This window comes from Zea mays, chromosome 1 (assembly GCF_902167145.1).
Source record: "Zea mays cultivar B73 chromosome 1, Zm-B73-REFERENCE-NAM-5.0, whole genome shotgun sequence".
NCBI lineage: Eukaryota > Viridiplantae > Streptophyta > Magnoliopsida > Poales > Poaceae > Zea > Zea mays.
The window spans coordinates 47,942,293-47,955,207 of NC_050096.1; the positions used below are offsets into that span (position 1 = coordinate 47,942,293).

Sequence of the window (12,915 nt, forward strand, 5' to 3'; positions counted from 1 at the left end):
TTACGGACCGACCGAATTTTTTGTATTTTAGCCCTTAAACAGAAGTAAAATCACGTTTAGACCTAAAAAAATTTTAAATGCAGTTTTGGACCCTTTGCTCGGCGCCATAGGCTATGGCGCCGAGCTAACACAGCTCGGCGCCATAGGCTATGGCGCCGAGGTCGTGTTGCGTTGGCACAACCCAGACGCGTGGCGTCGACGTGGAACCGAGCTCGGCGCCACAGATCTTGGCGCCGAGCTCGGTTGTGTTATTAAAATATTTGTTGCAGACATGAGCACAAAGCCCATCTAGCCCACTTGGTAGAGCACAAGGCTTCTAACCATGTGGTCGTGGGTTCAAACCCCATAGTTTGCATTTTTTTTGTTTTTTTTTGTTTATGTCGTTGGTGTGTCCACTTAAATTTATTTCTCGCCTAGATTTTTTTTATGTCGTTGTGCCTAGTGTTGCCTTCCATACTTGCACTGCATGCGCGCGCATTTCAATCTACAGTTTCCGAATTTAAAATGCGCGTAAATAATCGACTAGCTCAAATCATGCATGTGCAATACAAAAGCAATGTAGTAATTTTATAAAATGTCATCCGTGCATTATTCAAAATTTGCATTATGAATCATTAACTATTTCTAAATCACTATAAATATTTTTATACATTTTTTTCTTCCTTATATACATTTGCTTTGATAAACAGCATGCCCTACTTATTATTATTCTCCACAACCTTTCACATACAGAGATATTGGCCGATCAGTACATGAGCATATATTTTGGGTCGATTTTTTCAATTGTGAAAAAAAAATCTAGGCGAGAAATAAATTTAAGCGGAACTATGGGGCTTGAACCCACGACATAAACAAAAAAACAAAAAAATGCAAACTATGGGGCTTGAAACCCACGACCACATGGTTAGAAGCCTTGTGCTCTACCAAGTGGGCTAGATGAGCTTTGTGCTCATGTCTGCAACAAATATTTTAATAACACAACCGAGCAGGCCGCACTCCCGCACAGCGTTGCCTGCTCGCTTGCAATCCCAGGCCGATATATGCCGTCCTTGTTACTGCGGTGAAAAAAACGCTTTTGAATACGGCTGAAATAAGGGCCTCTTGAGAAGCACCGCAGGTGTAAGAAACAGTTTTAGAACTTGCCATACTTTACCTAACTTTTCTGTACATGGTTAGTTCTTTAATTCGAACGACTAAGCTTAGACAAAGTGTAACGCAGCTAGTCACGAACCAAACAGACTCTTAATCTTCAGTTTCTAGAAACTGGTTTATGGAAACAAACTAAAAGTACGTGTTTGTAAGCCAGCTCTCACAGCTAGTCACGAACCAAACAGACTCTTAATCTTCAGTTTCTAGAAACTGGTTTATGGAAACAAACTAAAAGTACGTGTTTGTAAGCCAGCTCTCACTCCATTTTAAAAATAATTGATTCAATTATCTTTTTTTGTTTGATGCCAACTTTAACTATAGAATAAACTTATATTATTATTTTAAAATTTTAAATAATAATTATACATTTAAATAGGACAGTGCATGCATTGAGGGTAGCGGTGGCAATTATCGTAATTTTCACTAAACTCACTAGGGACTGCTAGGGACTGTTTGGTTATTTTCAATCCATATGGATTGGAGGGGATTGATACGGATTGAGGGAGATTTTGATTTACTAGGGATTGAAACCCTCTCAATCCCCCCTCAATCCATGGATTGAGGTAGAACCGAACAAGCTCTAAGTGTGGTACTTAAATTGTCATGCACAAACTGGTTTTAGCAAGGGTTGGCTAACTTCTTAGTTTCTAAGAAACATGGAATACAATTTCTAGAAACTAAAGTAGAAATTGACATGTTTGGAAGCACACCGATTTCTTAAAAACTAGGTGCTTCCAAACATGATCTAAGTAGGCACGTGCTAGTTTGTAAACTCTAGAAGTTGTGCTCTCTCGGTCCGAGAGAGTAGAACTCATCGGTTAAAAGATTTAGAAGTAATGTTTATATTTATTTATTTAAATTAATTTATTATAAATCACATCTTTAAGATATAGAGCAATACATGGAATTATCTAACCGTACGGTTAGTCCTCACGTGAGCATCATTGCAAAGGATTTTGATAAGAACCAGCGAGAAGATTGCACATTTTTTTATGCCTCCGTAAAAATATCAGAGTCGCCAACAAGAGTTTATATCTCTATCAAGCTTAAAATTTTGCATTTATATTGTATATCTTGTTTGGATGCTTTACATTTCTATTTTAGTTGTTAGGCTAATGGATATGTTTAGAACCTAGGTTGTGTAACTATTTGCGGTAGGGATAGTATTATACTTATTTAAAACTATAGTTATACATGAATAGTTTATTTGTTACATGGATTTTTGACAAGGCGGATATTAGAGACCATAATTTGCAGAATAGATTGCCTAGTTCAGCTCCTTATGAGTCAGGTGTCCTACAACGACACTTTAACAAGCCACTTATATGGCATCTCCTCACATATAGGTCCACAAGTTAGGGGATCCTGCCATCACTCCAACACTACTAGCAATAGCTACAATACTCATGGTTGGGGTAGTCACCTATTGGGGAAAATGCCTCTGGCCGAAGGTCCATATCGACAAAATCAAGGTCTAGACATTTTCTTAATCAAAGCCAAAGGCCATCATGCTTAGGGGAGCTTCGAACGTCAGATAATTTGAAGCATGCACGAAGCCGGAGAAGAAGAAAGTGTGACTTAACATGGCCAAAAAAGGCTTCGGATAAAGAAAACAAAGGTCTCCAAGGTAAAGAAAATGTGTACATGACATGTCAAGGTTGTAAAAAATGTCAAAAATATACTCCCTCATTTACGAAGAATTACCATGTAGTAACTAGGGTAAAATTGTAATTTCGTACAAAGGTGTATATGGACACATCCATATAAATAGATAAACAATGCCACAGCTAAAGGGATTGACCATTTATAAATATCGTTGGTGGCATTCTTGTGTGTGAAGAGCCTTTGATGGTACTAATGTACTAAAGCTCCTCCATTAGTATCTGTCTATAACATTCTCACATATATATGAGTGGAAACTATAACCATTGGAGTAATGATCAATCAAATGGTGTCGAACTCTTATTGTTGTTCTTATTTTACACACTTGTTAAAATAGTCGCAACTCTATTTGATACCTTCTCCTTCTAAAACCTTTGTAAGAAAGAAGGATTTTTAAATTAATGTTGTTGTCCTAATGTTGTTCTTTTCAAAAATTTGATAGGTATCCAACATTTGGCATTCATCTACGGTGAACTCACAACGACCATAACCATGACTCCTAGAAGTGTAAGGGATGTTAGCGTAACAGATTGTCATAACAATGTCGAATAACAAGGCTATAGTGAAGACAAGCATATCGAATCTAACAACTGAAGGCATGAGAAGAGAACAGTCGTAAAGTTATTGGTTGAATAGGATGGTGTCAATTTGGAGATTGAGGGGGCTAGAAACTATCTAAAGGCACATGGAGATCAAAAAACAAAAGCTACTTTAGGTTGTTCAGCTTTGGAGATAGATAGAAGAAGCTTCTGAAGAGCTTTATCATATGAGAAGAGAAGACGATGTAGACAAAGACAAAAAACACTCTAGATGTCTCAACATAAGAACCGTCTTCCAAGAAGAGCAAGGCCACTCTCAAGGGATTTACAGTTAGTCCCTTGGCATGTTTCATATAAGCAACATTTGCTTCCATCTTATGATGGGCAGTCTGATCCGAAGAAAATTCTCATGAGCTATGAAGCAGCTATTACATCCTTCAGTGGAAACACGGTGGTCCTGGCCAAGTCATTCATCATGGTTGCAAGAGGAATACCTTAGACTTGGTACCTGTACCTTCGCCTAGATTGGTAAATACATGTGAACAAACTCAAGAACCAGTTGATTACAAGTTTTCAAGGCTTTCCAAGCAAACCACTTATGACATATGCATTGCTCAATAAGCCCAAGAGGTAGACGAATCCCTCAAAAGATATATATGAAGGTTTGTTTGGATTAGAATATATGAGTGCCAGATGAAGTAGTCATTGAGGTAATCATCGAGACTCGAGAGGCTCAAAATTGTTTCATGCTCTTAATACTTTGCTAAAAATCCTCTAAATATCCTATAGAGAAGTTGTTTTAGAAGATGGATGAGTACATCCATATAGCCAATGGCTTTCGACATCAGTGTCATATCTAAGGTGGACGGGGACTCCGGTCCCCCTTCATCCAAGATACAACCGGTTTGTTTGTGCTGCCTCCGCCAGTGGTCAATTAGAAATTAGCTCAGTACAGTCTAAGAGCTCAGAATTTAATTAAATATGTGTTGTCTTTTCCCATAAAAGATACAAGTACATGCATATATACGTGCCAGTTAACTTAAACAAGCATATATATATTATTGAAGTACTATTCATTCAACGGGTCACACAGTAGTCAGTATCTAACAGCGAGGTTTTTGACATACAATGCACAGTATCTCAGAGTATAGCAACACCAACCGAAGCCCCTGGAACAGCACGTTGATGAGTTTGCCGCTACTCGATCGCATCGCGTCGCGATCCGTGCATGCAAGTGACAAATTATCATGATGGCATCGAACAGCCGAGGGCGGTGAGTAATCCGCTTCGATCATCAGGTGGCGCCTGCAAACAATGATTTCTCCTCGTTTAATTAGCACGAACAAACTCGACCGCACACTGGCCAGCTAGCGACGACACACACCGAGAAGCCGCTGCTACGTCACCGATCACCCATGCATCCATGCATATGACCGTCGATGTGCGGAAGCAAACAAAGCATGCAACGCAACGCTTTGGTTTTGAGGACGGAGGAGGAGGTGTGAGCCGGTGAGACGTCGTCAGCCTGCCTGGGGCTCATCATGTGGGAAGCATGTGGTGGCTCTCCGCAAGCTGACAAGACAAGCGCGTGGTGGTGGCACTCACTGGGCACTGCTGCAGCGGCGATTGGTCCCTCCCTGCAATTATTTGGCCATCTGAACCAAGACCCACGCGACGGCAGCGAGCGAGCGAGCGAGCACACACATATCTTGGGGTCTCTTGGATCGCCAAACTTGAATAATAATTGCGCAAGGGAGCAGTAGCCGACACATGGATGGCAAGACAAAGTGGGAGCAGGCAACAAACCACATAGGTTGGGGTTGGGCGATGGATCGAGCTCTCCTCATCGTCTGCCTTCCCCATTCCACACCTCGCTTTCGGTCGAGCGAGCCTAATTCATCACGGACGCGCGCGGCGTCTCTAGGCTAGCTAGGCTGGCCGAGAATGTAATGTAACGGCGGCAAGGCAAATCGACTGACAAACAACATGGATGCATCGATCGATCTGACGCCGGGAACACTCCGAGAGCGAGACGTTTCGACTGGGAAGCCTGATGCTGATGCCTGCGGCCTGCCCCAACCACAACACATGCGCCAATCGCGCGACCCGGACGCGCGATCGGCCTGCCCCCCCGGCCGTGCCGGGCACGCGGCGACTGTTTTGGCTGCCGCGGACACTGACAGGCCACCGAACCGAACGCGGACCGGAATACAAGGCAGGCAGTTGACAGTTCGCAGTTGGGTTGGGCCGGCATGGAGCCGGGCCACTGGCGGTGTGCAGTGCTGCCGAGCGAGACCTGACGACGGGAGAACGTGCTCGGGCAGAGGCGTCGTCGCTTCGAATCCTGCCTTCATTTTTGCCCGCCGTCGTGTGTACCGACGACCTGCTTGATATGATATGATCGTCAGGCAATACGTGAAGTGCTTGGTGAATGGTTACCCACGCCGACGGCGAAAGCGTCGGGCGACATGCACTGTGAGTCCCGCTGAGCAGAGCTTATCAGGTTGTACGCAGTACACGGTACTACTGACTGGCCTTTTCCGCGTGGACACGAAAACCATGTGTCATTGCTTGCTGTCGGCTACTATCCCCTTGGTTGAAGGAGGAATGGGTCTCACTATGCCCACGAGCGCAGCGCAGATGGGTGCTTGTTGTAACAGTTGGAGTAGCAAGTGCCTAGCAGAGCAGTGAAAGTTCGACGCACTGATTCATGCTTTCACAGCTCGGAGACAGTCCAGCGCTGCTCACTCATTCGTTCTGTCGCCGGGTCTCCGCGTACATTCTTCTCCAACGAGGAGACTGTCGGTCAGGACTCAGGGCAGAAGGAACAACATTCCCATCACTGTTCACAAAAAGCCAAAGCACGCGCTGCCAAAACGCCGCCGTGCAGGCTGCAGCAGCGCCTACTGCTGCGCTGCTTTTTTTTATTGGTCTTCACTTCACCGGCGGGAGAACTACCTTTACAATGCCATACGACTCTCTGCTCTCTATTCTACATGCCATACACGAAACAGCAAGAGCTAAGAACAAAATCTACAAAAAAGAAAAAAAAACTGTACACACGAGCAACGCCTACTAGCGGCGTCGACCATATGGCCGGGCCACCTTGGTTGGTCTGTCTGATCGGTCCGGTGACCGGAGCCGTCAGAACGAGTCGGACAGGAGCCAAGTCTCGAACGCCTCCAGCTCGCGATCGTCCGGGGTGCGGGCCGCCGTCGCAGCAGCAGCAGCAGCAGCAGCAACTTCCAGCGGCTCGGCGGCCTGCCGCAGCTGCGCGCTGTGCTCGTCCTGCTCCGGCCCGCCCCACAGATGGGCCGCGAAGCCATCCCAGTCCATGTCGAACAGGTCGTCCACCTGGGCCTCGCAGCCGACCGCGCCAAGCCCTTCGAGGGCAGCCGAGTCGTGGCCGCCGGGCCCGATAGGCATCAGGGCGTCCATCTCGCTGTCGGCCTCCCCCCAGACTAGGTCCCCGAGCTCTATCGGCTCCAGCACCCACGGCCCGCTCGCGTCCTCGCTGCTGGGCCCCTCCTCCTCGGCCGTGCCCGTGCTGCCGCTGCTGCTGTTGGGCTGGTTCGGGCCCGGGTTCACCACGTCGCTGTGCCGCGGGCTCGACGCCGCCGCGGCCGGGCCTTTCGCCTCGCCGCCGGGCTGATCGGCGTCCGCCTGCTTGGTCCTGCTGGCGCTAGCCTTCGGCGGCCGGCCCGGGGTCCTGCCGCCGCGCCGCCTGTCGGCGCTCTGCAGCTTGCTCATGTCGATGGCGATGGCGGTGTCGTCAGGCCCGGCGGTGTATTTCCGGCGGTACGTGTGGATCTGTCGGCTGAGGTGCGAGTTCCAGTAGTTCTTGATCTCGTTGTCTGTTCGGCCGGGGAGGTGGCTGGCGATCAGGGACCACCTGCATGCGGATGCGGATACATACGTAATTAATTTAAACCGCAAGGACGCAGGATGGTGAGCGTACGTGATCATCGCTGCTGGTTGGGCAGCTGCAGCTTCGTAATGAGAACCGAATGCGTGGTATCTATCGTGTTTCTTAGCCTGCCTAGTACATACTCCCTCCGTTTCTTTTTATTTGTCGCAGGATAGTGTAAAATTGCACTATCCAGCGACAAATAAAAAGAAACGGAGGGAGTATATATATAGAGAGAGTATACAGTACTCTACTGTCTGATGCAACTTGATCGACAATTTGGTGCAACGAACTAGCTCACTCATTGATCGCGCCGCTCACGACGCGCGTATATAGGCCGTAGTAATCATGTGCCGGCGTGTGTTTATATATGGCGCTAAATGTACGCATCGTTCGCGAAGGACGATGGGCCCCCGATAGATCTCGCCGTACGTCCACAGCCGCGCCTCTCACCGTCCGCAGTGTCAACGTTAAGGCGGGGGAAATCATTAGGGAGGGCCGGCGTGGGCCCGTCATTAATCCCACTGTTTGCCACGGACAGGGACCCCTCTATGATCAGATCAAGGCAACAGGGAAGCTAGCCAATGCGCGCTTTGCACAGTACCGGCCGGCGGTGATGGCGAGGCAGCAAAGCGAAATGGACAGGACGCCAACCAACGCCATGGACTGTGCGTGCGTCAAGAAGACCGTGACCTGTCCGCTCGGCAGCAGGCAGGCTCTGCCATGCGACGCGAGTTCGCTCCCAGCGCTAGCTAGCTTGAATGAAGAGCGAGTGTTGGACCAGATTATTGTCGTTTCTTTCGCGTGGTCCTCTCACTCTCACTCTCCGCTAGCCGCTGACGACTCACAGCTAGCTAGTAATTAGTTAAGCTGCTTTCACAAACCATGTTTCCATGACTGTGTGGCACCGCTAGCTCTCGCAACACCATGTGGGTTGTAGTTGTAGGAGCAATAGCGCATATCTATCATTATATTACGGCGCTACAGTGGCATGCATTGCACGAGGGATTATTGTTTAATCATCTATTCTCTCCCGTGTCCTGTTTGATAGCTCGCCAGTTTTGTTAGATGATTTCTTCAGCGACTTCTAATCTATCAGTTTGGGTTTTTTTTTCTCTATCTTGTTCTTCCTTCCATTTACTGTACATATCAGTTTGGGTTGTAGATGGTAGAAATAAAGTCTGAGCACCGAAGAAGCTCCATCGTCCTTGAATGGTGTGGTGAGACCGTGAGACGATGCTGTCGACGAATCGCATGCTTTTGTGTGCTGTTTATATATTTTTTTCAAAGATTTTTCTGTACTGTAAGATATACGCTACTCATTGATCATATTGGTTCTCCTAAATTTACGGCAAACCAAATCAGTTTAATTTAATGAAAACCCGTTGTTAATAAATGCCATGACATTGTTTTTTTGGGTATTATAAATACTATGACCAGTATATTTTATCCAAGTTCAGTCAAAATCAGGGGCGGATCCACAATGTGGGCAAAGTAGGCCATGGCGCCACCTTAATTTTTGGAACTGTTTATACCTACCTTTTATATATACTATAAAATAAAAAATATAAGGTATATGCGACTAAATTAGATAAACACCGGGTCCACCACATCATACCATCGACTAACCCACAAGATCTAGCCCATCATCTTAGGTCACGACCTATATCGAATAAAACACAGAATGAGAAAGGCATCAACCGCACGTTTGTAGCATCCAACCCCCGCTTAGCGCTCGTCCTAGCGTTGTGCCCGCTGTCCAATTGACGTCCAACCGTCAGTTCATCATCGTTGGCCGCCCACCCAACCGTCATCGCCAGCTGTCAGGACACTGTCGCTAGCTTGCTGCTCGTCTTCCTGCCTCCACTCGGCCACGGCCCCGCACTAGAGTGCAAGCTGCCACAACCACAAGATTGATGGTTTAATGGTGTTTTCGATGTTTTTTCTATATAGTTTTGTCTTTTACTTACATTGATGCTTACCTAATACTTTTTCTTCTAATTGTAGATTGAATTTTCTATCGATGATTTGGCGTCGCTAAAAAGATTTTCGATATCCACATTATTTTATAATAGTCATGATATTACAACTTAATTTCATGCTATTACCAAAAAACCACTTATAGTTTAGCATTTTTTCTTGTGATTTCTTTATTACGGATTGGCCTCACCTGGACTTTCGTCCCGCCACTGGTCAAAATCAAAGAAGTTGCTTGGGAAAAAATAGGTTAAACAAAACTGATGGAGCAAAAAAAACCCTGCATTTTATGGAGTGGAAGGTGTGTGTGTATATGCACGCATGACGCTATCACAGTACTGCTCAGTAGTAGCTTTCTAATCTTCCCTTAGTTGCACAAATCTTTGAGCACGAGAAAGTGCCTAGATCATTTCCTCGTGCTGCTGCTTTTCGTCTTAGAGATGAAATGTAACGAATATATGACGGATCAGCTTAGAGAGTGTTTGGTTTCTAAAGATTAATTTTTAGCCTATCTATTTTATTTTATTTTAGTCCTTAAATTGTCAAATACAGAAACTAAAATTAGTCCATATAAACCAAACACCCCCTAGTTTTAGACCTCATTACCACATAATAGCGAAGCTAGATTATAATTGAGAGGGTGTATTTAGTCTTGTGGGTAGATAAGAACTTTTTCTAGGAGTGCATATATAGTGAAATTGTGACTGAATTTATAGAAATTGTATTTTACAGGGTGCATTTGCATCCACAGTTAGCAACCTATTTCGCCCCTCTTGCCACATATGCGAAGTCATAAGAAGTGGCGAGCATCATCGAGCCTGTTTGGTTCATCTTTTTTCTTACCAGTTTTTTAAAAGAATTTGGCTGCAGAGAGAATATGAGTATTGTGAGGATTATGTGCGGAGGAAGATTAATGTGTCTATAGGGTTAACAATCTAGAAAGTGATAGATTCCTACTATTGCAACGTCCGACCGATTTTGTGTTTATGTTGATTTTGTTGGATGATTTTTACCAAATCGATTTTTATAGAAGTGGACTAAAAATTGAATATTTGACTGTCTGTACCAGATTTTGGTAGCCAAAATCTAAAAAAAAGGCCGAAACAAACATCACATCATGCCATGTTGGCGCCATGCATGCTCGTGCACGTGGCCTCGGAAATCACACGCATCTGACTGGACAGTAAACTTACACACGCAGCACGCCCTTTTGGCTGCTGCCACACGTACGGGCAACTTCAGAGACACATGCTGAGCCAGTGACTGACAAGGACCGGACTGATAGTAGTGTAGTAAAGTAGCACTGCTCAATGCTAGAGCAAGCGTGCGTAGAGCCCGCGTGTACATAAACATACTACAGCACATCGATCGGAGGGACCAGATGGCCATATTGTTTTCAGCCATGTCTCTATTAATTTAGGCCCTATAGATTGTATTAGCTCAATAGCTCCGGCTCTTTCTCACATATATGCACTGTAGTAATATGCACCATTCTAGCACTATAGCAACACTACTCTTTATAGGAGTCTCTCTCTCTCTCTCTCTCTCTTCTCTCTTCTCTCTTCTCTCTTCTCTCTTCTCTCTTCTCTCTCTTTTGTCTTTCGCTGATGAAACCATCTTTTTGGACATTATCACTACAGTAGCTAAACAGTGATAAAGCCGATCGGGACCCATACCATGCATAGAAAAAAAGGACATTAGCCTACTATTGCTGCGCGCGCCTCTATTCCAGCAGCGTGTGCCCCTACATCATTTAATTCTTTATTTAGTACTGTGTACGTGTATGGTATACGGTGTCTTAACTCTCAACCGATCGGGGCAGCTATCGAAATTATAAGATCAAGTTTAATAATATAGTCAACCGCTGGTTATAAGTAAGGAACCTTATAGTCTACTTCTTAGTCTATCTGTGTAGTAGTTAGCTCTTTACTATTAATTTATGATTTACATTAGCCTATCCGTGTAGTGGTTAGCTCTTCACTATTAATTTATAATTTGCATGTCTTTCTCACAAAAAAAGTTTTTAGTTCTGTGTCTAAGCCCCGACTTTAAGTTTGCAGTCCGATTCTGCTCTCTCTCTCATCAATCTCAATATTTGCTCTAAGATTTCAGTAATTGAGAGAGCATATAGAGCAGGCAATTGTTACTACACTACTCTATACTCCTATGAATGAAAACGAGATTTTCATCGGAGTAGCCCTTTATTGTCTGTGCTGACTGTTCTAGTCTTGTGCCAGAGATCCTTTTCCCCAAATTTGTACGTCGAGAAGCGTTTAAGTAGTATATATAAAAGTATACATGGTACCTCACAATTTAAGAAAACTCTCTCAATCAACTATATTTATAGTACTATCAACATTTATATATTTATGGAAGTTTCTTATAAAATATATTTCATAATATATATGAATGCCTTGATCAAAGTTGATATTGTTGGACTAGATTTCCGTTCTTCGTGTGAAGGAGGAAGTACGTATACCAAGTTTTTTGGGACTGCGTGCATTGACTCCCATGCATAAAGGAAGGAAGTAGTAGTACTACTACTCTCTAGTCGGATGCACAGTGATCAGCGTTGAGATTAGGGCGCGCTTATTGTTACCTGTTGCCGAGGGTGGCGTGGAGCTTGATGATGATGTCTTCTTCCTCCTTGGAGATGTTCCCCCTCTTGACGTCCGCCCGAAGGTAGTTGATCCACCGGAGCCGGCAGCTCTTGCCGCACCGGAGCAGGCCTGCATGCGCGTCCTAACTAGCTAAGAACGACGACGGCGACGAAGAAGAAGCTCATATATGCATGGATCGGAGATTGATGCTACGTGGCGATGCATGGCGCGCGGCCGGCTTTGGTTTACCTGCATTCTTGGGCAGCGACCTCCAGGACCCCTCGCCGTGCTCCGCAATGTAGTTGGCAAGTAACTGGTCCTCTTCCGCCGTCCACCTCCCTCGCTTGAGCCCCACCTTCTCGCAGCACGGCGCCCTCCCCATCGCGCGCCGGCTAGCTCCCGGCAACAGCTAGCGTCTGCCCTCGCTCGCTCGCAGCACGTGCGTTCCCCGGCCCGGCCGCCGCTGGCCACACCGGAGTCGTATGTGGTCCCGCCGATCGATCGAGCTAGCGATCCCGGCCGGCGGCGAAGTCGCACTACTACTTGCGCACGGTTAGCAGCTGGTCGCGCGCGCGCGTGCGTCCAAGGGAGTTGGTGGCCGTGCGGGCCGACGACCGCGCGCTACGCTCCTTGCCGCGCGGATACACGCTGGCAGTCGCGCAGGTCTCACTACAGCTTGCACTTTCCAGTGTGTGTGCTGTGCTGGCTAGAGAGGGCACGCCACGGCCGGCCATAATATAGCAGCGGACGGAGTACGTACGTACGTACACTAGCGCTTAGTAGAGTGCAGAGTGCACGTTACGGACCGACCGAATTTTTTGTATTTTAGCCCTTAAACAGAAGTAAAATCACGTTTAGACCTAAAAAAATTTTAAATGCAGTTTTGGACCCTTTGCTCGGCGCCATAGGCTATGGCGCCGAGCTAACACAGCTCGGCGCCATAGGCTATGGCGCCGAGGTCGTGTTGCGTTGGCACAACCCAGACGCGTGGCGTCGACGTGGAACCGAGCTCGGCGCCACAGATCTTGGCGCCGAGCTCGGTTGTGTTATTAAAATATTTGTTGCAGATATGAGCACAAAG

The 12,915-nt window shown here is 46.0% G+C and overlaps 1 protein-coding gene across 3 annotated transcripts; it reads right to left on the bottom strand.

Annotated features, from left to right (window-relative positions):
• Nucleotides 1-4,320: 4,320 nt before the first annotated feature.
• On the bottom strand, nt 4,321-12,532 carry P (pericarp color 1). 3 transcript variants are annotated; one of them, NM_001398257.1, is made up of 3 exons: nt 12,084-12,532; nt 11,834-11,963; nt 4,321-4,655 (listed from the first exon to the last, which is right to left on the bottom strand). In NM_001398257.1, exons 1-3 carry the CDS (start codon nt 12,214-12,216, stop codon nt 4,454-4,456), a joined length of 465 nt encoding a protein of 154 aa, NP_001385186.1. In that variant the 5' UTR covers nt 12,217-12,532; the 3' UTR covers nt 4,321-4,453. The 3 variants fall into 3 exon arrangements, with proteins under 3 accessions (NP_001385186.1, NP_001278607.3, NP_001385187.1); NM_001291678.3 differs by lacking the exon at nt 4,321-4,655 and adding an exon at nt 6,198-7,242; NM_001398258.1 differs by lacking the exon at nt 4,321-4,655 and adding an exon at nt 8,542-9,153.
• Nucleotides 12,533-12,915: the final 383 nt, after the last annotated feature.